Source organism: Phascolarctos cinereus, unplaced genomic scaffold (assembly GCF_003287225.1).
Source record: "Phascolarctos cinereus isolate Bilbo 61053 unplaced genomic scaffold, phaCin_HiC Scaffold_3;HRSCAF=262, whole genome shotgun sequence".
Lineage (NCBI taxonomy): Eukaryota > Metazoa > Chordata > Mammalia > Diprotodontia > Phascolarctidae > Phascolarctos > Phascolarctos cinereus.
The window spans coordinates 67545925-67571997 of NW_027555736.1; the positions used below are offsets into that span (position 1 = coordinate 67545925).

The window sequence follows — 26073 nt, forward strand, 5'->3', positions numbered from 1 at the left end:
CTGCTACTACTTCAAGCCCTCAGGTTTAAAAGCCCTTTTAGGGGATGTTTTCACAGATGCCTGCAGTAAGCAGTAAAAATGAGGAGGCATTTTGGAGGGTTCTTCCATGGAAGAGGGATTGGATTTGTTCTTTGTGGTACCAGAAGGCAGAAGAATTTGATCTTTCATTGGGAGGCAATTAGACCCGGAGATGTGACATGACCACATCTGTGTGTGTGAGAACAATGAATTATGTGGGTAGAGGATAAAGATTTACTCACCATGATCATGCTAGAAAGAGACTTCCCATACAGCTTCTTAAACTCACACTTTATGAGGTTTAAGTCGATTTCACTCCTTGAAACAATATTTCGGATCAGGGTGCCATCCCGAGTTCCTAATCCCTGCATGAAATAGTTATAAAATAGATATCACTTCTGGCCTTTTCAAAAGAGAGAGAAACTAATTAGAATTCTACTGAGTCTCTAGTTAATGAAACATAGCCATACACGTTTTGAAAAACAGTAATGAAATTCATTAATGAAATGTAAAGTATCACTCTCCATGATTTCTTCTCCATTAAATTTGAACCCTTTTCTCTTTCTTAGGAGTAAAATTTTGAAGGTTTTAATGGCTGTTAGTCATTTATGTGAGAAATGTAGATTAATCAATGCTTGAAAAAATGACATTTGAGGACACCTTTACTTGTTATTTTAAAAGTAAAACTTTCCTAATAAAAGTCTACCCATACCAGTTTAATTTGAGCCTAACGAAATACTGTCTTTTGGGGCTTGTGTCTTTTTCTTACCATAGTCAAGCTGTTTTTCCTGATTTCATCTTCTTAATGGGCCTTTCTGCTTCCTCATATAGTGAGGTACTTTCACATAGTGATAATAAAAATGGTAGTGTTACTATCATTAATGAGGGGAATAGATTGTTATAGAACCCCTGTTCGATTTCACAACCATTTGCTATCTTTCTTTCAGTTTTGTCTACAAATGCTCTTGAGATCCAATTTAGCCAGGTCTTATGCCAACCTTTTTGCATACTCATTTTCCCCTCAAGGACTTTTTGATGTTTCATGAAGTGATATGGCATCTCTCTATCATATTTGTCAATAATGCATTGGAAATGAGTTTGAATCTAAGCTAATATTGTTTTTGGCAGTTATGTCCCTTTTCTAGGCAAAGAGATCACATGTTTTCTGGCTGAGGCTGTTTGTGGGAGGTCTTATTGTGATGAATACTTTAATACTGGTTAGATTTCTCAAAGGGATAGTGATAATATCTTTGCTTTCATTTATTTGCGGTCTTTCCAGGTCAGCAACTTTTAAAAATAAATTGGTCGGATGCTGTTAACTTAGTCATTTGACAAACAGTTATTAATCCCTCCCGGTTTAGCGTACTCTGCTTGTTGGTGGGGGAGGTATAAAGTTTAAATAATTAAATAAGTGATTCTCACCCTCATAGGGCTGATAGCCTATCAGGGGAATCAGCCAAGAACATACACAACCATAACACTTAAATATTATAAGTATATTAGACAGCTAGAAAACAAAGTGTTATATAAACTCCATCAATGAAAGTCATCCCTTTTGGGGTTCAGAAAAGGTTTTCTGCAGAAGGCAGCATTTAAAATTGACTATAAAGGTTGGAGAAAAATTTTAAAAAATAACTAGAGGAGGAAACAGTAAAGCACAAAGGTAAGAGGTCATGTATTATATTCAAGGGGGCAAAGAACAGACTGGTTTGGAAGCAGAGTGGGTGAGAGGAGCAAAATGAGACAAGCCTGGAAAGGTAGTGTCAAATTATTGAGAATACCGAATGCTAGGCAGAAGAATTTGAACTTTACTTGGCAAGTCATATGATTTTTTGAGCAGACAAGGGACATGTTAAGATCAATGTGCAAGAAATATTCCATGCTGAAGGATGGTTAGGGGGGATACAGAACAGAGAGGGAAGGAGAATGCCTATTAGCATCTTAAGCAACAGTGATAATAAAGTCCATTCTTATGCAAAGAATGGACACAATGGGAATAGGGAAGAGGGGACAAATGTGAGAAGTGAAATCAACAAGACTTAGTAATGAATTGGTTAGGAGAGGTAAGACAGAGAAGAATCAAAGATAATCCCAAGGTTGAAGACATGGGAGACCAGATGAATGGTGGTGCTCTACAAATGAATGATCTGGAAAAAGCATTGAGGATCAGTATGTCTCCCTGCCCTTTTTCCTGGCCCTGTGTGTTATAGGCAGTGGGGAAAAGGGAGTCCATTGGAGAAGTTTATAGAGGTATGGTAAATAGCAGAGTTTCTGTTAAAATGAGGAGGTAGAAGGCATATTGACTGAAAAAATTAAAGATATTGGGGAGTTCATTGAGAATTGAACAGGAGTTTGAAAGATCATAATATAAAGGTATAGCAGATGGATAGCCAACTTGTGTTGGAATTTAAGTTGAAGTTCACTCAAGGAGAAACAAAGAGGCATATGGTAGACGTGAGTAGGCTCTAGCAAAATTACCTTGTATTTGTTTTGTCCATACTATATAAAAATGTGTTCTATCCTCCCTCTCCATTTACCTTTCCCCACCATGTCAGTTTCTTTAAGGCAAAGACTGTTTTATTTTCAGCTTTATAGTTTCAGCCTTGTCACAAGCCTTACAAATGCTAATAAATGCTTTTTGATCAATAAGTATTGGTTACCAACCACGAATCCAACCATGTTTACTTAATATGGCTCCTTGGGAAATAAAAGAGCTTTCCATAAGTAGAATTTAGGTCAAAGGAAGATTATTTTGTTCATTTAAGAGGCTCAAAGCTAAAGAAAAAAAATACATTAAAAAAACCAAACCCCAAACCAGAATGATCATATTTGGTTTTCCCCATAAGACCCAGGAACAAGGGACTTTGAAGAGGTTGATAGGGTAAATTATTAGCACAGTCTCTCACCTTTATGGAATAGTACAGTCTCTCTGCAAAGTAACTGTGAATGTTCCGGGTACACTTCACTAGACAAAGAGAAAGGTTCTGTTAATCTTCCAGAAGTAATAGGTAATATTGCTAAAGTGTGAAATTTGAATCTCTTATGAATATATGGCAACTGGGGCCCTCTCAGCTTGACTTGCCCATGATTCCAGGATTAATGGTTCCTTGCAATATTTTATCATCATGAAAGATATCAGTGGTTGATTGATTTCATGGATATAACTTCCAACAGTCAGAGTCTAGGTTATTGTAAGGGTTGGCCTTGATAACCTAAGCTGAGCTATCTCTAAAATATGACTTCAAAAAGTTTTCTCTTAGAAAATGGCTGCAATTGTAAAATGGGAGAGACTTGGCACACTGCTGGGAGGGTCCAGGGGATCATAGGCTCCAAGACCCACTGGATTTTAATTCAAGGTTTGGAGCAGCACAGGGAATTTCAAGGCCTTCAGCTCAACCTGTGCAATTTATGGCAAACACAGACCTGTGTTTTCTGTGTTTTTTTTTTCTTTCTACTTAGTGCCTTATTTATTTATTTTTAACATTAATGTACTTGAAAATTCTTAATTTGTATGGGCATCTTTTGTTTTTATATCACCTTCATTTCCAAATATATCCCTTTCCTCCTGCAAGCCATTCCTTTTCTCTAAGATTAAAAAAAAGAGAAAAAAGCTCAGTTCTTTGCATTCACTCTGTATGTAACTTAAATACTGTCTCCTACATTAGAATGCAAGATCCTTGAAGGCAAAGATAGATCTTATTTTTTTCTTTGTATTCCCAGCACTTAGGACAGTGCCAGGCACATAGTACATCTTTAATAAATTCTTGTGGCTGATTGAAATTGGATAGTATATGCCCTATAGGGCCCTATAGGCCCTCACTCATAACATCAGTTTTTAAAAATGATATTTTTAACATCAATGCATTTTAGAATATGTTGTATAAATTAGATAGTCACAGATATTTAGAATGGGAAGACAGCTTGGAGTCCATCTAGTCTGAATAGTTTGTGGCAGATTTAGGACTTGGACCTAATCATCTGACTCCAATTCTAGTGCAGATTAATCCTAATTTCTTCCCTCTGATCTGAAGGTATAGTAAGTATAGTGAAAGGGGCACTGGACTGAGCCAAAAAATCGAGTAGCTCAGTGGAAAGAAAGCTGGAACTGGAATTGAGAAGATCAGAGTGCAAATCATCCTGCAAACACTAGTTGTGTCTCCCTGGGCAAGAATTAACTTCTCAGCCTCAGTTTCTTCATCTATAAAATGGGCATAATAATTGCACCGACTTCCCAGGGTTGCTGTAAGGCTCAAACAAGATCTTTGTAGAGCGCTTAGCACAGTGTGTAGCATATAGCAGGTGCCTAATAAATGCTTCCTTCCTTCCTTCCTTCAACCAGCTGTATGACCAAGGGCAAATAAATCAGTTCATCTCATGTAAAATAAGAAGACATTTTGAAGGGTAGTTATGTGGAAGAGAGATTAGGTTTGTGCTGTCTTATCTTAGAGGGCAGAGATATTTACTTATCTCTGGACAAGTAGAATATAAGCTGCTTGAGGGCAGGGACTGCTTTGTTTCTGTCTTAGTGTACTCAGTGTCTAGCACAGTGCTCGGCAAATACAGATAGGGACTGGACTTGTGATTTCATTGACATAAAGAATTCTTAGATGAGGAAATGTTCTCTACCAGTGCAATTTGGCACCTTATCTGCCACTTACAGCCATAGGGAGTTGCCTAAAGGCCTGGAAGTTAAATAATTTGTCCAGAATCACCCAGCCAATATTTATCAGAGGTGGGATTTGAACCCAGATGTGCCTGGCCTCAAGGACAACTCTGTACCAGGCTTAAGAAATATTTGTTGAATTGACTTGAATTCTGTGATTTTTGGTCTTGTCTCCACTGCTGGACCCAAGTAGACACAGCTCTCAAGAGGCAGCCTCCATCTGAAAGCCATAGAAGATGTGCTCAATTTTCAAGACTCTCCCAACGCCTTACCCACAGTAAGCATTGCCTCCTCCAGAGAACCATGGGTCTCACTCTTAATGCTGTCCTCAATGCTCTTGTTGGCAATTTTCTGGTACTCATCAAACACTGTGTGGAAAGAAGGGGTATTAGTCACAAGAATTTCTAAGGGAAAGAAGACTGCTATAGAGAAGTTTTCTGAACCCAAAATCACCATCCGTGGTCTAACAAAGGATTCCTCTCCTCGGTTTTGTGAAAATATGCAAAAAGGCTCCAAAAGTATGGAAATTAAATCATTCAGTTCTAAATTTATTGAAAGGAATAATAAATGAATAGAAACACAAAATTCAACAAAAATTTCTGTCAATTAGTATAATGTTTATAAACTACTGATGGCACATTTCCCCTTTCAAGTACGTTACATTCTAGCTCAAATGAACTACTTGCTTCATCTATTTGAAATTCTATCTCCAGTCTCATGGTCTTTATACGGTCTGTCTACACCCATACTTGGAATACGCTCCATTTTCACTTCTGCCTCCTAGAAACCCTAACTTCTTTCAGTTCTAGTAACATGTCTTACGTGAGGCCTTTCCTAATCCCTGACCCTTTTCTGTTATAGTTGTTAGTGCCCCTCAACTCTTAGTTTTCAGTTGCTTCTATGTGTACAATTTTATTTTTCTCTCTCAATAGACTGTAGGCCTCTGGAACACAGTAAACATAGTTAATGTTTGTTGACTGATAGAGTTGATTCTACTGATTCTTGTCTGAAGAACTTAACTTGGTCAGTAATTATTTAGTTCATCTTAATATTTTAAGGTATTAAACACATTAATAATTCACATTCATTTATTGGTTTAAGTTTATACCTTCCTCACGATCACCCTGCAAAGATGATATTCCCAAGTATAATTGGTCCCAAATTGCTAATGGGGATCAGATAGGGAAAGTCACCTTCTAGTAAAAATAAGATCCAGGAGTCAAACTCAAATCTCCTGATTCCAAGTGTGAAGCTTTTTACTTGGCAACCTGGTATAGTAAAAATGCATTGGCTCTGGAGGAACAGAAGCTGGGATGTGAGTCCAAGCTCTAGTACTTACTAGCTGTGTGACCTTAGCCTAGTCCCCTGACTTTTCTGGGCTTCTGTTTTCTCATTTGTAAGATAAGTTGTTGAATAAGACGACCTTCTAAGGTCCCTTCTAGCACTACATCTCTGTTTCTATTTCTTAAGCACCTATGGCATTGGCAATTTGATCCCCCAAAGATGGTGGAGGTTGAAAATATAAACAAAATAAAACAAAAAATTAGATCCTTTTTCAGATGATGGATTCCCTAATGAACATTCTGAAGGGAAACTGAGATGATTTGTGGATGTCCATATCATGAAAGACAATTGTAGCATTGTAGATTTAGAGCTGGAAAGGATCTTAGAGGCCATGAGTCCAACACTGTCATTCTACAGATGAGGAAACTGAGACTGAGAGAGAGAAGTTAAGTGACTTGTCTAGGGTCACACAATCTGAGACTGGATTTGAATTCAGGTCTTCCTGGCCCCAAGCCCAGAACTCTAGCCTTTCCCCCTCCTTGATGCCTCACATAACATGATGCCTGGAAAGAACATAGCATTGAGTGAGACTCTTTAAGTCTTGACTTGGCCCTTGTGACTTTAACTAAGTCACTTTCCCCCTCTGAGGTTGAGTTGCCTCAACTGTAAAAAATAATAACATACTTGCATTATCTTCCTCATAGGATGGTTATAAGGAAAGTGCTTTGTAAATGTTAAAGCAATATGTAAACGAGAGCTCTTATTAATTCAAATGCTCAAGCATCCATGATTTCCTTTGTGTGACTGACCTTCCACTGATGCAGATAGCCACCCATCTGCACTTTATGAGATGGCCTGTCTTCTGGAGTTGTTGTGGCTGAAATAATTATCACTTGATAGACAGCCTCCTAGTGAGCCATACCTTCAAACTTAGCTAGACATACAGTCTATGGTTGTCTCTGTATTAACAGCCTTCTAGCTGGTTGGGACTTGTCCCTTTGCCAAAACCTTTGGGAACACAGGATCATCTCCGTGCCCCAATGAGGCATTAGAGGAGATTCAGTAGAGGGAGCAATAATTACTTTTAGTATCACTACCAGAGACACAATCCTGAGTTTGAAGGGCCATGGTTATGCTCCTGCATGGCATTGCTTCTATTCTAAAGGCCGATTTAGTTAGTTTGTTAGTCGCATGTGAAACAGGTAGGGTGGCTCAGTGGATAGAGCACTGGTGCTACAGTAGAAAGACCTGAGTTCAAATCTAGCCTCAGACGTTTACTATCTGCGTGACCGCAGGCAAGTCACTTGAGAATCACTCTCTCACCCTCAGTTTTCTCTTAAGGGAGGTAATAAAGTACCTAATAGCACTTTTCTCCCAGAGTTATTATGAGGATAACACGGAATAATATTTGTGAATCACTTTGTAAACTTTAAAGTGTATATAAATGCTAGCTATTACGATTATTGTTATTACTATTAACAGGCCACTTGGATCAGTTCTTACAAGCCTTGGCCGATCCTCTTCTAGATATACTAGCTCCCACGAAGATGGCCAATACCCTGTCTGTGCTCATTAGACTGTGACCCAAGGCTGGTCCCTATATCTCCTTCCAGATGTACCCGCTCCAAATCTCTACCATCAATCTGCAATGTCTTGGTAGCTTCACTGGATCTAGAAGAGCCCCTATATCTAGGGGCACCCACCAATCCTGACTAGCATCAGTTGAGTAGAATTAACTCTGGATGATGAAGATCTGGGAATTTTAGTTTCATTGTTCTAGGAATTCCGACGGGGTAAAATAGTTCCAACCCATTCTCATGTAGACACTGGCCACATATAAGGGACTGAATACATCAGTTTCTATTTACTTTAGGTTTTTCCTTCCTGATGTGGATTGTGTGGGAAGTCAAATGTGATAGAGATTCAAGGTTTGAAAGCCATTCATCTAGAGCCAATGAAGGGCTCACAGATAACTCTAAGAGGGCTTAGTTAGCACAGTGCTGCACACATAGAAGGCACTGAAGAAATGCTTGTTGACTGACTATAGGAGTGTGAAAACACTACGAAGAACTCTCTGTACCTCTCATCAAGTGTGTGGCACTCCGGGTGCAAAGGATGGTGATAAATTTCATCTCATCAGTACCCCTTATCTTTTCTCCAGCTGCATACAGGTCCTAATGGCACAAATAACATTTATTTACAATGTGTTTAAGTCAATCTTGACAATATATACTTGTGAGAAAATCCAGAAACTGAAAGAGGAAAGTATTATGGTGGAGACCGTTTGAGTCAGAATCAATGGAGGGAGAACAGAAGTGATTTTGTTGCAGGAGTAAGTATTCTAGAAATGCTTGATTTGTTCCATGAATTAAAAATAAAATAATAAAAAAAAGGAATAAGTATTCTCCATGTGGCTCCAATGGGGCGAGCTTTTAAAAAGGGATCAGTGTGGATGCAGAGAGCACTCACTGGCCAGCTTATGCTTTTAAAAGCCATATCCAGAAGAGAGAAGCAAGGAAGGTGAGAAATAATGTGTAATAAAGAACAGTTGTGTAAAAATGGCACCAGGTGTGCTAAAGCTCTGAATGAATTGAGATTGGTGATGAATGTTAGGAACAACAAAAGAGGCTATTCTAAACTATGTTGTTGTTTTCTGCCATTTCAGTCATATCTGACTCTTCATGACCCCATTTGGGGTTTTCTTGGCAAAGATACTGGAATGGTTTGCTATTTCCTTCTCCAGCTCATTTGATAGATAAGGAACTGAGGCAAACAGGGTTAAGTGATTTGGCCAGTGTCACATAGCTAGTAAATATCTGAGGCTAGATTTGAACTCATGAAGATAAGTCTCCCTGATTCCAAGCCCAGCACTTTATGCACTATGGCGCCACCTAGCTGCCACTTATTTTAAACTGTGTTGGGAAGGATCAAAAAAGAACCAGGACTGCTTTTTGACTTGGATAGGACAATGATAATGGATGACAGAAAGAAGACAGAATAATAATTCATCTTTTTAGTCTTTTTTTCTGTTTTTTTTTCCCACAAAAGCCTCACTTCAGTGCCTCATTGTGGTGTGGAGGTGACCCTGCATTCTTAAAGGTTCTGCCATCAGTGTGCAAAGGAGGCAGTTCATTGAATTGAGAAAATTGGACTGGCCATCAGAAGACTTGGATTCTAGTTCTAGTTCTTTGATTGGGCAAATCATTTCCCCATCCATAGGCCTCATCTATAAAATAAGAGGGTTGGACTTTGTGACCTCTAAAATTCCTTCCTCCTTTAACACTCTCTGGTTCTAAGGATAATAATAAGAGATCTTTATGTATATTCTTGTAGACTGAGTCCTGTGGAGATTAAAAATTACAATAGTAAAGGACTAGAGGCAGCCTGATGTAGTAGTGGGCCAAGCCTCAGAGTCATAAGAGCTGGGTTCAAGTCCCACCTCTGACACATATGAGTTATGTGACCCTGGGCAAGTTCTATAACCTTTCAGAGCTCCAAGCGACTGTCTAAGATTTAAGATAGAGACTAGGTTTGGATGTCCATTGGTAGAGAGAATTTTCTTGAATGGGAATTTCCCTATAACCGTGAAATCACGGATTGGTCCAAACAAACAAAAATTGGAATAAATCAGCTATTTATCTTCAGATAACTCATGCTTTCACTTGTTTAACTGACAAGAAAGAGGTAGCTTTCTTCCACTTTCTTTCCCAAAGCATACCTCCAACTCCCTTGGTTTAGATATTTGAATGGAATGACAGAAAATTTGCTCCCAATTCAGTGACAGAAGAGGCCTTAACTGTAGACATTAGGATGTTTACTTCAAAGTGTTAGCCTGGGCCTAGAGGGGCAGAGTAGGCAAGAGAGGCAGTGACCTAGGACCCAACATTCATGGGATAAGATAACACACTTTGGAACAGTTATTTTTATAAATACGCATGTTTTAGATGCCAGAAAATTCCTTTCTCAGTGTCCTGTGTTTATTTTGAGATAATAGAATGATAGTTCAAATCCTCTAGGGGACAATGATATATAGGGGAACAACTTTATTTATTGGGGACTTTATTTCTTTTATTTTTCCCAAGAATTCCAAGTAGACAACATCATTCTAACCCCTACTCACAAAAACACTGATCAGACATAAAAAGGAGTTGAATACATTGGGTTCCAATTGCACTGGGGTCTGGTTCTAACATGGCTTTAATTTTCCAGGGCCTGGGTGAGAGGTGTTAGGTAAATGGAACATGGGGTGTGTGTGTGTGTGTGTGTGTGTTGTGTGTGTGTGTGTGTGTGTGTGTGTGTGTGTGAAGGGCATGGGGACATTTTTAATGTCTAGGGAAGGTAGAGCTCATGAATAGGGTGGACTAGATATCTTTTGAGGTTTCTTTCAGCTTATTTGGGCAAAATAAAATGATAAAAGCATTAAGGAAGCAATAAAATACCCAGAACAACACAGAAGGTGGTTCACAGGGAAACATAGACAAGTGGTAGAGCTTTGAAACTAACATTGCTAAATGTACTTAAAAAAATTCAAATTGTATGTAATAGAGGCTTGAACTTTTGTGTACAATGCTTTTTTTTTGTTCTTTGTATATCAAAATGCTCATATTTTCTGGTATTTGACAAATTCAGAATAATAAAAAATATATTTAATAATTAAAAAGTTTACCTGTGCATCCTGGAGTGCCAGTCCTGGATCCACAAAACCACTCACATCATCTCTGCTGCCCTGAGAGAGGAAAAAAAGTAGCTATATAAGGCAGTGCAATATCTCCCCACCCCCACTGATCAGACATGAGGCTGATGCTGAATCTTACATTCCTACCCTTGGCTGCCCGAGTAGTGAGTGGCAAAATAGGTCTGCACTTTTGTTCCATCCCCTTGACATGGGAATTATCAAAGGTTTTCTCTCTGCAGACCTATGTGACCCTGCTCTCCAATTCAGGGCTATCTCAAGGAATCAAGCTTGTGGACCCTTGCATGGTTGCCTTAGGGACCATTAGAAAAGCTCTTACTTGCAGAAGGCAGACCAGGATTCTCTCCAGGTATCCACTGGTGTCTGATTTAATATCTTCTTCCAGGTTGGAACCATATTCTGTAAGGCAGAAACTCAGGAGGGTTAATAATATTGGTTCAAATTTATATAGCACTTTAAAATGTAAATGTATTTAAAATTTAAAATGTAAAAGCATTTTTCCTGTGATGAAATGACCATGTGAGGTAGGCATACTTAGAGAAAATACCAGATTTAAAATGACTGGGAACTGAGTTATCATAGAGTTAGAGCAAGAAAGGATTGTAGAAGCCATTGAGACTAACTCTTTCATTTTACAGATGAGGAAATTGAGGCTGAGAAGTTAAGTGACTTGTCCAAAATCACACAGCTAGTAAATGTCTGAGACAACATTTGAATAAGTCATTTTAAAAATAAGGAAATTAAGCCTGGAGAAGTTAAGTGACTTGCTTAATGTCACAGAACTACTAAGAAAAAGAATTAAGATTTGAATCCAGGCCTTCTGACTCCAAATTCAGGTAGGATATTGAATGTGTTATACTGCTCATCATATTCTTGGCAGGCAGCAAAATCTTTCTGGTCACATCATAGTGTAATAGAGAAGGCCTTTAATATGGATTCATACACACATTTTCTCATTTCCAGATGCAAAGTCCATTGGATTTTCTATAAATATGATTTTGAGCAAGTCACATATCCTCTTTAACCTTCAGTGTTTCAATCTGTAAAATGAGAGACTTGGACTAGATGGTCTTTGAGGTCCCTTCCAGCCCTAGTTCTATGGTCCTGTGATGTCTCTACTACCATACTGAGCCCCAGCTCTTGGGGAGCTAGCTCATCACCTCATCACCCTTTCTATTCTTGCCATAGCCTGAAGATCGTCACATCTGAGGCTCTTGTTCACAACCCTCTTTTCTCATCAAAATTGGTCCATATAGCCCTACAGAGGCTACTTGTATTGTATTTCTGAATTCTATCAGACAAGCTTTCCCTAAGATTTGTCTATGGTTTCCATCTTAGTCAGTTCCCTTTCCTTTATAGGACAGTGGGGCAGAGAGCACAGGCTTTATCATTTGCACATGTCACAAGCTATTCCTCTGTATCTTATTAAACAAAAACAGTAGGAGGTAGCTAGGTGACTCAATGGATAGAGTGCTGGGCCTGGAGTCAGGAAGACCTAAATTCAAATCGGGCCTCAAACACTTACAAGCTGTGTGACCCTGGGCAAGTCACTTAACCTCTGCTTGCCTTAATATACTGGAAAAGGAAATGGCAAACCGCTTTGGTATCTTTGCAAAGAAAACCCCATGGACAATATGGTCCACTGGCTTATGAAGAGTTGTATCCAACTAAATGCCTAAACAACAACAACAAATCAATTTCTTATTAATTAATTTCTTAGTAATTCAAGGCAGTCCTTACATTCCCACTGCCCTGGTAGAGAATACCATTTTAAGTCTCAATTTTTTTCCTTCTAGAAAAACTTATTAATGAGAAAAATCAAGTAAGCACTGTAGAAAGACCATTTGAAAATACATAAATAGCCCCTAGCGGATATGAAATACAGTAATAAATATAAAGAACACTGGAGAGCAATGTGCAATTTACTTGGAAAAATGTAATTTCTCTAAAAAAAAAAAAGAAAAAATAGTCGGTGCAATACATGGTAAGCAGATTTGTTGCAAATAAAAAGAATATTGGTCTAGATGATTTCTAAAGTCTCTTCCAAGAGACAACATTCTATGCTTTTCTACTTATGTAAAATGTAGGTCAGGAAGTTCTTCTGATGTCAAGGTATTTTGCAAAGTTCCCAGGATTGGGAGGGCACTGCAGCTACCTCCTTTTTTGGAGATGTTTTGAGATGACTTCTAGAACACTAGGCAGTGTCATACAAATCCTCACTCATATCCCCAAAGTGTCTTACATTCTGATAGTGGATGGGCACTCCATCTCTCCATACCTTTGTCTCCATTGCTACTAAGCCTGCTAACTGGCAAATTCCCTTCAGTAATTGCCGTATGAATCCTTTATATGATATGCCAAAGACATAGCCACGATGATTCTTACCTTCCTCGTAAGCTCTCATGATTTCCTGAAGTTGGGTCTTGGTCCGAGATGCCAAGATCTCAATGATGACACCTTCTTTGGTTCCTATGCCCTGGGAAGAGAAAGAAATTCCATATAAGAGTAACTTCGCGCAAATAAAATGTATGTCAGCCTTTAGTCAGACTGTGAGGGTAATGTAAGAGACGGTTTCTTAGGAGAATGTTGTGCATGAGTAGATTTCAATGAGTCAGAATTGTGTGTCTGTATGTGTGTGTGTTTTCAGATTTAATGTGTTGCTTGGGTCTGACAAATTAAAGTGTGTTTTTTTTGCATTTATGTCTGCCACAATGTTAGTAACTTTATAATGTATATTGTTTGAAAACAAGAGACAGCATCAATCCTTCTCCATCTCATGGCAAACATGAACTAGACGTCTGCTATGGAGGATGCAGAAGGTTAAACATTCATCTTCCTCATTTAGAGTTGAAGCCCGAGGCAGTGTCTGGACCGGCAGCATTTTGGCTGTCACTTGACAGGCCTTTACTGCTGCTTCAGTTACCTTCATGGCATCATGTAATTCCTTAGCTTCATATTTGTATGGTGGGTACATGAGGGCTGTGATGAGTCGCTCAAACTTGCCACTCAGTTCAGATTTCAAGGTCTCAGTCAGATCCTAGTGTAAAGAGAGAGCAAAAAGATGCTTCATCAGAGACAACCTGGCTCAGAAATTTCTTTGTCATTGCCAGTGTTTAGAAAGGACATTGCTAGTTCATCCTCTTTCTTCTCTCTTCTCAGGACCATATTGCCTAGATGCCTCTCTAGTTCAAATGTTCTATTTAGGGGGAACACATGGCAATCACTAATGTTAGCTCAACAGAAGTGGACAGAGCACCATTTAACATCCAACTTTGTCAGCTAGTTTGGTGGCACTCAAGTTTTGCCGTCTAGTGGCTCTTCTCCAATCCTCCTGAGTGCTTCTTCACCCTCCTATGCTCTGTATTACTTCTTCATCCAACAAATGTGAGTCAGCCTTTTTCTCTTGGGGACTTCCCCCGATGGAATAGTCCTGGATCACTCTACAAAAGGAACTTGAGACTGCAGCAAATCAGAAAGCAAGGCAGGCAGGGAGGGAATGAATTCGGAGGGAAGCAGAATCAGAACGCTAAACCTTGTTGTACAGATGGTGGTTTCTCACAACACTACCTCCAGAGCAGATATTTAAACGGAGGGGGCTGGGTTGAGTAATGGATAGGGTGCTCAACTTGGAGTGCTTGAATCCTGTCTCAAAGGCTTACTCTCTGAGTGGCCCTGGGCAAGTCCCTTAATCTCTCTTAGTCTCAGTTTCTTTATCTCTAAAATGGGAATAATAAGAGCACCTATCCCTCAGGGTTGTTGTGAGGATCAAATGCATCTAATGTACTTTGCAAACCTTAAAGCTCTGTGTCAGTGTTAGTTATTATTAATCCCCACAGGACCCCTGGAATTCCACTCAGTGGCAGAGGAGAAAGTCTTGTGGCTAGTTTGGGGGATCCTTGCACCATAGGGACTGCTGATGTTACATGTTGTTTGCTCTGAGGTGTATCAGTAAGACCATCTTCCCTTCCTCTGCTTCAGCTGAGACAGAAAATGAGAAACATCTATTTTCTTCAAGTCTGAGATAGGCCTACATCATAAACATTAACTAAATCTTTTTTTTTTTTGGTCCAAGAAACATGTCTGTAATTATAGATTTAGTGAGAAGTGACTGTTTTAGTCTTAAGAGGTGGGGCTTGAATTCATGTCCTCCTATCTCCCAGGCTGGATCTCTAAGGGGCAGCAAAGTTGTACAGTGGATAGATTGAGTCAGAAGGGCCTGGGTTCAAATCTGGCCTTTAGACATTTACTAGCTACGTGACCTTGGGCAAGTCACTTAACCCTGTTTGCCTCGGTTTCCTCATCTGTAAAATCAGCTGGAGAAGGAAGTGGCAAATCACTCCAGCACCTTTGCCAAGAAAATCCCAAATGGGGTCACAAAGAGTTAGACATGACTAAAAGTACTGCACTACATTTGGGCCATTAGCCTTACTAGCAGAGTCCAAGATTATGAACTCTCCTAGTACATTCCTTGAGATACAGGAGACTGTGCATGATCTGGATATAGCAACGTCCTTTCTGAGGTTTCTGACCTATTTCCTCCACTAATCATAATAATAATTTACACTTTAATATTAATTATTAAGATTAATAATTAGCATTTTAAGATGTGCAAAGCTTTGTGTATAATAATAATAATAGTTTTAGTAGCTAGCATTTATTTAGTGTTTTCAGATTTGCAAGGAGTTTTACAATTATTATCTCATTTTATCCTTACAACAACCCTGGGAGTTTGATGTTATTATTATCCCCATTTTACAGATGAGGAAACTGAGACAGGCAGTCACACAGCTAGTAAGTATCTGAGGTCAGATTTGAACTCAGCTCTTCCTGAACTCAGGGCCAGAGCTGGTAAAAAGCAGTTATTGTTTCCATTTTATATACTTAGAGCTGGAGGCTGTAGACATAATCATATCTGACTTGGCTCCCCTTGTTTTAACACAGAGCTGTGCTACCCAAGTGGGTAACCAGGCAATTTGGTATAATAATAATAATAATAATATTTCTGTAGCACTTTAAGGTTTGCAAATTTTGTCTGATTTGCTCTCCACAACAACCCTGGGAAGTAGGTACTATTATTATCCCCATTTTACAGATTAGGAAACTGAGGCAGACAGAAGTTAAATGACTTGCCCAGGGTCACATAGCTAATAAGTGTCTAAAGCCATATTTGGGCTCAGGTCTCTCTAGACATCAAGTGCAGCACCGGTACTGCTTTCCTGGGCTGGCAAGAGAAGTGAGATTTGTAGTTTGGTCAGGCCATGTGGTGCCCTTTCTTTACCTTTCCATACCGAGACTTGTATGCTTTGGCGATCTGTTGGCGTTGTGCATTGCTCCTCTTGGTGAGGACGTCAATGATGGCCTGCTCATTGGTTCCTGTTGAGGACACGTAAAGTTTGTTTAACACGAGGCAACCGATGTTTGGAAGCAGAGCCTCCTAAGCTGATGCCTGCCATACCAACTACCTGAATAACCTGGGAGACATTGCCTAGGGGCAAACAGCTGCATCTTTGCAGTCTTCTGAATAAATCATTCAGAACCACCAGCCATTCGGGAGGTTTATTGGCGTGGCCTTGACTCTCAGCTGCAGAATGCCAAGGACTGGACAATCCTATGAGTAATCCTTTAGATTAGAACTTAGCTCAGATACCACCTCCTGCATGAGGCCTTTCTGGACAACTCCCCTACTAATATATATATATATATAGTATATGTTTTTTCTATGCTTATAGACATACATGTTATCTTCTCTGATATATTGTAAGTTCCTTGAGGTCTGAGGCTACTTCATTTTTGTCTTTGTATTACTCTCAGCACTGAACGCAGAACCTGGTACAAAGTAGGCACTTAATAAATGCTTATTAATTCATCAATTGATTTGTCCCCACATCTCTAGTTAAGGCTACTGCAAAATCAGCTTGGAGCAGCTAGTCCTGATTTTTAAAGACCTCCTTCAGACTCATGTTACTCTAATCATATCAGGAAAGGAGAAAAGGTCCCTGGATCTATCAGAAATGGGTGCTCTGTACAAAGAAAATTGGTTTCAGAATGAGAAGACCTGCTCAGCTCTCCTCGTTTACTAGTCGTGAGTTCAAAGGCAAGACATTTAACTTCTCTGAGATTCAGTTTCTTCACCTGTAAAATGGGAATAATAATAGTTATACTACCTATAAAATTCAAAACTAGGAAAGAACTTAGAGGTTGTGTGGTTCAACTCTTTTGTTTTGTACATGAAGAAACCAAGAGGAAGTGCCTTGCTCAAGAGTCAGACAGCTAGGTCATGGTAGAGATGGGACTACAATCTGTGTCTCCTTTTTCTCAGACCACTGGTCTTTCCCATGCACCAGGCTGTGATTCTTCTGCCTCTAAGGGTTATGAGAAAAGAATCTTGCTGACCTAAAAGTATCAGCTATTATCATCAGCCCTTTCTCCTGAAATCACTATCTTCTGTGCTGCCTAGAAACTTAGAGTTTGAGTGAAGTCTCTATCATGTAAGACCAGTGTGAGTGTGAGTCACTTAAGACCTCTGGGCCTTGGTCTCCTCCTCCATCCCTTTGAGCTCCAGATCTATTATTCTACGACCATCTCAGACAAATGCCTTTGCCTTACTCGGAGATGAGAAAAAGACATTTCAGATGATTTCAGACGTCTCACAAAAGCAGAGAGTCTAATATGTTATTAAAAGGCAGAAAGTAAGATGAGCTGCCTGGAATTTAGCACGATACCATCAAGCCTACCTTGACCCAAGGTCCTTATTGTGGGTGTGCCTATTTGCTTGCTTAAAAGTCTTGGGAGAAGGCCACAGCTAACTGTTTCTAACTGTTTCTACTTCCAAACTGCTCAACACTCATGGTGAATACAGATATAGATATGGATATAAAATATGTGTGTATATGTATATGTGTGCATGTTTATATCGACACATGTCGGTGTACACGTACATATTCACACACATGTGCACATAAGCACATGTACATACGTATATGCACATTACCTGCATCCATATGTGTGTATGTACATGTGTATGTGTGTATATAATTATGTATATGTATATGTGTATATATATATGTATAGCTATATATGTACATGTGTACAGGTATATATGTGAATTGAGAACAATGATTATTAATAATCAATAATTTTGGCTAAGAATTGGAAATCAAAGGGATGCCCATCAATTGAGGAACAGCTAAACAGGCTGTGATATGTGATTGTAATGGAATATTATTGTGCTATAAGCAGGATGATTTCAGAAAAACTTGGAAAGACTTACATGAACTGATATATAGTGAAGTGAAAAGAACCAGAAGAACAGTAACAGCAATATTGTTCTATGAAGAATTGTGAATGACTTAGCTATTCTCAGCAATACAATGATCCAAGACAATCCCAAAGGACTCATGATGAAGCATACTATCACCTACAGGGAAAGAACTAATGTTGATTGAATACAGGCTGAAGCATGCTATTTTTCAATTTCTTTCTTTGATTTTTTCTTTTATTCTCTCCTTTTATTCTTTTATTTAGTCTTCTTGCATAAAATGACTACTATGGAAATATTTTACCTAGTTGCACATGTATAACCTATATTTAATTACTTTCCATCTTGGAGTGGGAGGGGGAGGGAAGGATAGAATTTGGAACTCAAAACTTTAAATAAAAATGTTTTAAAAATAACCAATAATTTAGGGAGATACAGATTTCTCCCTTTCTTCTAAAGTTCTGATTTTAAAAAAGTAAAAAGTTCAGTCTCTTGAAGGACATTACTGATAAAGAGATTGAATTAACTCTCCTTACTCTTGGTCAGACTCCACCCAAATTTACAAGGAATTTAATCTAAGATGGGAAAGCCTATTGTGTTTTACTAAGGTTTGAGTGGAGATAAATTCTTTTACTAGATAGCCCAAAGCTGAGGGTGGTCTAAGTATGGAGATAAGATCCTCCATACAAGGGTGACATGATGTCATTCTCAGCCCTTATTTTAATATAGACCACCTCCCATTGTGTTAACCAATCAGAGTTGATGCTACTCCTCTTCTAAAAGAACATATAAGCCCTGAGCCCGCCACCATGATGGACTTTGGTTTAAGAACGATGGCCAAATGACCATTTTTTTTTTATTAATGATGTGCTGGCCTTATTAATAAAATGATTAAATTACCCAGAAACTATGTCTCTTAAACCTTTTAAATCTTTTTAATTGTCACATTATGTGTGTATATACACACATGCATACATATACACATGTACATAGATGCATACATGTACACACACGTATGTATGCCCCCCCCCATAAGTTTATATTAATCTTTTCATTTGAACCCAGCCTGACACAGTAATTGTTTGTTGCTGATTTGGTCAAAACCTGTGATTTCATTCTTGTATTGAGCTCCAGAGTGAGGAAACTCTTGATCAATACAGATCTACAACTGCCCTGCAATTTTTAATCTTAGAAACTTGCCTAAGAGCGCTGAGAGACAAAACTCCTTGCCCAGAATTACCCAGTCAGTATGAGGAAAGCCTGGGTTTAAATCCACACCTTCCTCAGTTCTTCATCTAAGGTTGGTTCTCTATTTCTTTGAAAACAAATAAAAACAATTAAAATGACCTTAAAATAATTTTTCAAAAGGAGGTCTGGGTAGGTTGACAACTTACCAATTCCTTTCATGGCCTTGTACAGTGTTTCAGCATCAGGGTCAGGGTTAAAGTGAGGGCTGCCCTTCACAGTGATAACTTCTTGCTCAACCTGAAGGGGCAAAAACGCTCCATCATTTCTGGTGACAGCCAGAGCAACCCTACCATCAGGACCTATATCTTTGAGGTGCTTGGTTCAGTATCTAGTATGCTCAAGGGCATTCAATAAACGGGGAATCTGCAAGTCACAGTCATTTTGGGAACATTCTCAAGACTACTTTCAGGAAAGAGAGGACTTGAATTAATTTTCCTTTCTTACTTTTTCACAGAGTTGCTGCCTTTCATACTCAAATCAACAAGGATTTATTAAATATCTACTAAGCACCAGTCACCACAGCCAGGGGTTGGGGACAGAAAGACAAAAGAGAGACTGGTGCTGGCTCACAAGGAGTTTCCATTCTACTTGCAGAGAGGATTGCTGTCTTTTCAGTCCTCCTCCAGTTTCCTCCTCCACTCCCCCCATCCCCATCTCCCTGCTCCTTTGGACCTCATATAGTATTTTGTTCTGCAACTTTAATGTACTTAGGAGGTAATACCATGTATTATGGTTCTCTGTGTTTGTGTCTTACCCTGCTACTAGACCGAAAGCTTCCAGAAGGCAGGGACCATATCTTAGCTCAGCTTTGCAGCTCTTCCAGCATATAACACAGTGTGCAACTTAGGTACTTAATAAGTGTTGAATGGATGGTCTAAATAGCAACTCCCTTCATACTTCATTTACCTTCTGGTTGATGAAATGATGTTCCAGGGAAGTGAATTGCTTAAGTACTAAGATAATGGAGGCAGCTGAGTGGCGTAGTGGATAAAGCACTGGGTTTGGAATCAGGAAGACTCATCTTCGTGAGTTCAAATATGGCCTCAGACACTTACTAGCAGTGTGACCCTGGTCACTTAACCCTATTTACCTCACTTTCCTCACGTGTAAAATGATCTGGAGAAGCAAATGGCAAACCACTCCAGTATCTTTGCCAAGAAAACCCCAAATGGGGTCATGAAGAGTCAGATGACTCAACAAGACAATGGAAAGACCTGCCTACCTAAAGTTATAACTAGTTGAGCATGATCTCAGCTTTTTGCATGTGAAAAGAGTGACATAGTGACATTCCTCTCAGTCCTAAAAGGAAAAAAAAAGTTTCCCAGATAATCCATAGCATCTATGGTTGAAATTTTGGGAGTCATTTCAGGGTCTCAAAGAAATTAATTTGCAGGTAACACCAAATTCTTTTCCAGGCTAATAATAATAATAATAGGAGCATTTACATAGCACTTTAAAGTCTGCAAAGTGCTTTACAAATATTACCTAATTTTGTCCTCACAACCACTCTAGGAGGTAGGTGTTATTATTATCACCCCTCCATTTTACAAATGGGGAAACCAAGGTGCAGGCTGAGTGACTTGCCTAGGGTTACACAGTAAGTATCTGAGGCTGGATTGGATTCAAGTTTTCCTGAATCCAGGTCCAGCTCATCCAACCTTCCAAGGAGTATCTTAAATTCCAACGCTTTAATTTGGGGCTGTTTCTCAGATGTTTGTATTTCATCTTCTTGATATGATCACTTATTACATGTTGTTTAGCACCTGTTACTGTACCCTGTCCCCGTCACCTAGCAGGGTGCTACAGATCATCTTGACCTCCTGTACACTGATACTCTCCAAATGGACCAACACCCTTGTGGCAATAACGGTGGGGCTAGCAGAGGGCCGTCTGGGAGCAGAGCAGGGACTATCCTTAGGCACAATCCTGGTCATGTTATTCCACTGCTCAAAATCTTGCAGCAGCTCCCCAGTGCTTACAAAATCAAGGCCAAATTCTTTAGACCGGCATTCAACGCTATCCATAACCTGGCTGCAGCCCATTTTTCTTGCCTTACCTCCCACCACTCCCCATTTATATTACTGTAATTTCCAGCCAGACTGAACTCACTGTTCTATGAATCTGTCTCTCACATTCCCACTTCTGTGTCTCTTGTCATTCTCTTCTCTATATTTGGACTCCCCCTCTCTTCCACAGCACATATCTCCTTCTGTTCAAGTTTTATTCTTCTTTAGAAGTCTGTATCAATTGCCATCCTGTTCACAAAGCATTTTTTTTTGACAGGACCAATTTGTTCACTGGCACGAGGAACCCCCTTTTCCAGTACAGATTAATACCTGCTCTGTGACAAAAAGTCTTGGAGCTGCCTGGGGACCCTGAGAAGTTAAGTGATTTGTTCAGGGTCACATAGCCAATATGTGTCAGAGGCAGAATTTGAACCCAAGTCTGCCCTGATTCCTAGGCTGGCTCCCTACATACCATCATGGAGCCCTCTCTGGTGCTGTCCGGTCAGAAATGTTCCAAACTTCTTAGCAGTTTTCATAGACCACGGTAAGTATACAAAAAAGGCATAAACAATGTGATATTTCCATTATAATTGTTTGTCTAAGTGCTTTGTCTAACCTGCTAGACTGTAAGTACCTTGAGGACAGTCTCTATCTTATTCTTCTCTGTTTCTTACGCAGCTCCTGGTCCAATAGCTTGCATTTAGTTTTGTTGTTGTTCAGTTATTTCAATTGTGTTTGACTCTTTGTGACCTCGTTTGGGGTTTTCTTGGCAAGGATATTTGAGTGGTTTGAAATTTCTTCATCAGCTAATTTTACAGATGAGGAAACTGAGGCAAACAGGGTTAAGTGACTTGTCCAGGGTCACACAGCTAATAAGTATCTGAGGCTGGATTTGAACTCAGGTCTTCTTGACTCCAGGCCCAGAGCTCTGATTCACTGAGCCACCTAGCTGCCTTGCATTTAGTAGGTGCTTAATAAATATTTGATAGATTTAATTGTTTTTTGACTCCAAGTTTAAGGATAAATTGTCAAGGATAAATTGGGAGAAATGGTCTTTAAAGTGGCAGGTATGAAGTCCTGTTGGAAATTGGGCTAGAGCCATCATTCCACCAAGAGAGACCCTGTTTTATACAGCATCTTGGCAGAAAGGGAGCCCACTTGTATATGTTATTTAGTACTGGGTCTAGGAATAAACCTTGTTTTATTGAAAACCACTGTACCTTGCTTTGTTTTTTATATGGTTTTTAGAGCGCTTTCACACATATTATCTCATTTCTACCCTTACAATAACTTTGTTCAATAGGCAAAGCAGGTACTTTCAGTAACAGATAAAGAGGCTCAGAGACAATATAGGTGACCTACTCAAGGTTCAATGCCTAGCATAGACTAGAACTGAAACCTGTCACCTGACATCGGCTCCAGAGGGCTAGAGATGATCCATCTGGAGAGTTCTGCACTCATCTGTCTTGCTTATTATTCTCTGCTGTAAGAGTAGGAGAGTGTGTGCGTGCGTGTGTGTGTGTGTGTGTGCGTGTGTGCGCGTGCGCGTGTATGTAGGCTTGTGTGTCTCCACTAGTGGTGGTGGGTCAATGGAGTAGGGGTAGGGTGCGTACAAGTGTAAAAGTGGTTTGCTGATGGCCCATGGAATGTTGTGTGTTTGTGTGTGTGTGCATCAGTGAGGTGGCTGGGTGCCATTTGGGGTGGCATGCATGATGGGTGTGGTTCCATGGAACGTTTGGGGTGTGTCAGTGTGCTTTGTGTCTGTTATAGAGAGGAAGGGATGGGAACAGAGTCAGTGTAGTACCGTGTTCCTCCCACCTTACTTCCCTTCCACAAAGATTGCCCAAGAACTCTATCTCAGAAAGGTGTTCCTGCCACTCCCTGTTTCCTTTACCCTGAGGAATGTAGACTGGCCCACAATCCTTTTCTGTACCCAGTCTGGGAAAGGGCTAGTAGGGTGGGGTTTTCCTTTATCTCATTCAAAATAGAAGGACCGTTGTAGAGCCTTTCTTGGGTTTCTGGCCAGTGCAGAGCCGCTGTGCTGGCATTCACTGGTCTGGAGGTTGGAGGGTAGGGACTGAGGCTAATGACGTTTTAAGCTCCCTTAGAGATCTTTGAGGTTAATATTAAAAAGACTTTGAGGCTGGGGGTGGGGTGAGGCAGGAATCTGGAATTTACAAAGAGAAGTGTGATTTAACAGACCCAAACGGAGAGCTCCCAATTTTTCATCCCCATTGTGCTAAATAGTTTTTCCATAAAACCTCTTAGTCTTTTATATAAATCAACTACCTAAAGATAGTAATAGACAGAGGCACTAGTAATTTCCCAAGGTTTTAGAGGCTTATCCAAGCAGAACTGTTTTATAGAATAAATATGACTCAGCCGAGCATGTTTGCACACATTAACGAAGTCTCTAATAATCATCACAAAGGAGATCACCTGCTTTTTTGTCTTTCCTCATTAAGTGAATATGAGCTAGTAAAAAACTACCTAAACCACCTAACAAAGCTGCAGTGGGAAGAATAAGAAAGATATGAGGGTGGAACAGAGAGGGAGAAGGAAGGAGGGAGGGAAGGAGAGGGAGAGAGGAAAGCAGGGAGAGAAATAAAGAGAGAGAGAGAGAGAGAGAGAGAGAGAGAAGAGAGAGAGAGAGAGAGAGAGAGAGAGAGAGAGACAGAGAGAGAGAAAGAGAGGGAGAGACAGAGAGAGAGACAGAGAGAGACACACACAGAGAGAGACTCTTAAATAAGAAGGAAATTCAGGTTCTGGCATGAACTTCCAATATGTGCTGTGCCCAGAGAAAACATAGGTCAGTAATTTTGGAGTCTGTTTCTCAAATCCTGATTCTGACGCTTATTACCTAGGAGACCCTGGGCAAGTCACTTCAACTTACTTAGCCACATTTTCCTCACCTGCAAAATCAATGAGGGGGTTGGATCAGATAATTTCTAAGATCCTTTCTAGCTCTATCCCAGCCTTTCTTCTGACCTACACAGATCCTTTCTATAACCAGGGGTACTTAGCAGACCTCTGTGTCCAGGGAAAATTTAGTCTTGGAACTGAACAGATGATTTCACCAGTGAGGTAATGCCCTGGGCTAATGCAGATCAACGCCTCATTTTCCATTTAGAGTCTTAGCAAGTTGCCTGGGAGACATTGAGAGATTAAAGGTCTTAACCAACTTGCCCAGCTAGGGTCATTCAGCCAGTATGAGTCAAAGGTGGGATTTGAACCCAGCCCTTCCTGCCTGCATGGCTTACTCTTTATTCCCTAGCCTCTTCTGTCTCTCAAGCAGCAAAAAGTCCAAGTCCCAGTCCCAGCTGCTTGGCTTTCTACATCAACCTCTCTGAGACTCATTTTCTTTATCTGACAAGCAAGGCATCATGAGTTGAGATCTGGAAGAGACTTTAGAGGTACAATCCCCTCATTTTACAGATGAGAAAACTGAGGCTCAGAGAGACTTAATGACTTGCTTGGGGTCTTACAAAACTTATACTGCTACCTGCCTTACAGGGGTTGGTTGGAGCATTCAGTGAGACAACATTAAGTACAGAGCTTTGCAGCCATAAAACTTAATACAAAAATGACCTATTATTTAAATTACAGCCTCTTGGTCTGTGTGAGCCTTTCTTAAAAAAGAGGCATAGCCTTTTGTCTAGATAACCTCTGGAGCTAATGTCTGGCTCAGCTCACAATAACCTAACAGATTTTAGGCAAGATGATGCTGGCTACTGGAAGAAATGGAAGATCAGAACAATTTTCATTGCAGATCTCTTTTCCAGGTGGTCAAATTGATTCTTTTAATCCAAGGTTTCTTGACATTTTTTGTGTCTTGGACCCCTTTGGCAATCTGGGGGAGCCTGTGGACTTATTCTCAGATGAATATTTTTAATGCAAAAAATAAAAATACATAGAAATACAAAGGAAACCAATTATAATGAAATAAAAATTTCACAATATTAAAAAAAAAGTTTCTGGACCTGAGGTTAAGAATTCCTGCTTTTGATAAACAAGTCGTCAGGGACTTAGGGGCCATATGGGACATTCAGCTTCACCCTATTTCCTGTTTCACCCCTAGCTATAGAAAAAAAAATTGAGCACAAGGTGACTGGGCAAGAGGACAAGAATCGCTCAGCACAAATCCATCCCCACAGATAGAAAGCCAACTCCATTCTTATTTCTTTCTGTTTATGTGGTAGCTGATATAAAAAAATGCTAAACCCTCTATTTTCTGTTTTCTTGGGAATTCAAGGAGTCCTTATTAGATTCTACTGAAGCCATTTTCACACCAGCATTTTATTGACTTACCCAAGCTTTCCACCAGGCCATCGTCTTCAGTCCAGTGCCCCTTTCCCTAGTGAAGTGGAGGAGAAAAATACAAAATAGCATTGTCTAGACTGTAGCTGCATACTTTTAGGATTATGGCACATATGTAGGATAAATAGAAAGACACCCCCCCCCCATCCCCATCCCTACCCTTCCTTCTACCAACCTACCAGTAGGAAAAAATAAATCTGTCTTAAAGGGTTGGTTTCTTTGGACTTTGGTCACTCAGGATGGTAATCGGCTAACCAGCTCTTTTCCTGTCTGGAATAGGCAGCTTCTTTCTATATTCTCCCAGGGCCACACCCTTCAACCGGGCTGGGCCTGTTTCTCAGAAATGACTTCACTGCCAAATAATTGTCCCAGTTTGAAAAACCCACAGCTCTAAGCCAGGTAATCCAACAGTAGCTATTGGGAAATGTTCCTATTTAGAATGGAGCCCCGGAGAAGAAAGGGAGAGCAGAGATTGCCTAAATCCAACTCTTTGTGATACAAATCAAGAAACTGCCACCCAGAATGAAAGACCAAAATTCACCTCTGGGGTGGTTCTAAAACCATATTTTGCTATTTTATCAATGAG

At 39.9% G+C, this 26073-nt stretch overlaps 1 protein-coding gene across 1 annotated transcript in view; it reads right to left on the reverse strand.

Annotated features, from left to right (window-relative positions):
* LOC110215491 (annexin A8) overlaps nucleotides 1-25783 on the reverse strand; it is a 33503-nt gene extending 7720 nt beyond the window's left edge. Inside the window, exons 1-12 of the mRNA XM_020997052.1 lie at nucleotides 25667-25783; nucleotides 25479-25524; nucleotides 19311-19401; nucleotides 15937-16031; nucleotides 13582-13695; nucleotides 13044-13134; nucleotides 10978-11057; nucleotides 10632-10691; nucleotides 8046-8139; nucleotides 4954-5049; nucleotides 2925-2983; nucleotides 261-383 (exon numbers count right to left, since the gene is read on the reverse strand). Of these exons, the coding sequence (XP_020852711.1) occupies nucleotides 261-383; nucleotides 2925-2983; nucleotides 4954-5049; nucleotides 8046-8139; nucleotides 10632-10691; nucleotides 10978-11057; nucleotides 13044-13134; nucleotides 13582-13695; nucleotides 15937-16031; nucleotides 19311-19401; nucleotides 25479-25499 (924 nt within the window). The 5' untranslated portion in view covers nucleotides 25500-25524; nucleotides 25667-25783. The remainder of the gene's footprint in view (nucleotides 1-260; nucleotides 384-2924; nucleotides 2984-4953; nucleotides 5050-8045; nucleotides 8140-10631; nucleotides 10692-10977; nucleotides 11058-13043; nucleotides 13135-13581; nucleotides 13696-15936; nucleotides 16032-19310; nucleotides 19402-25478; nucleotides 25525-25666) is intronic.
* Nucleotides 25784-26073: the final 290 nt, after the last annotated feature.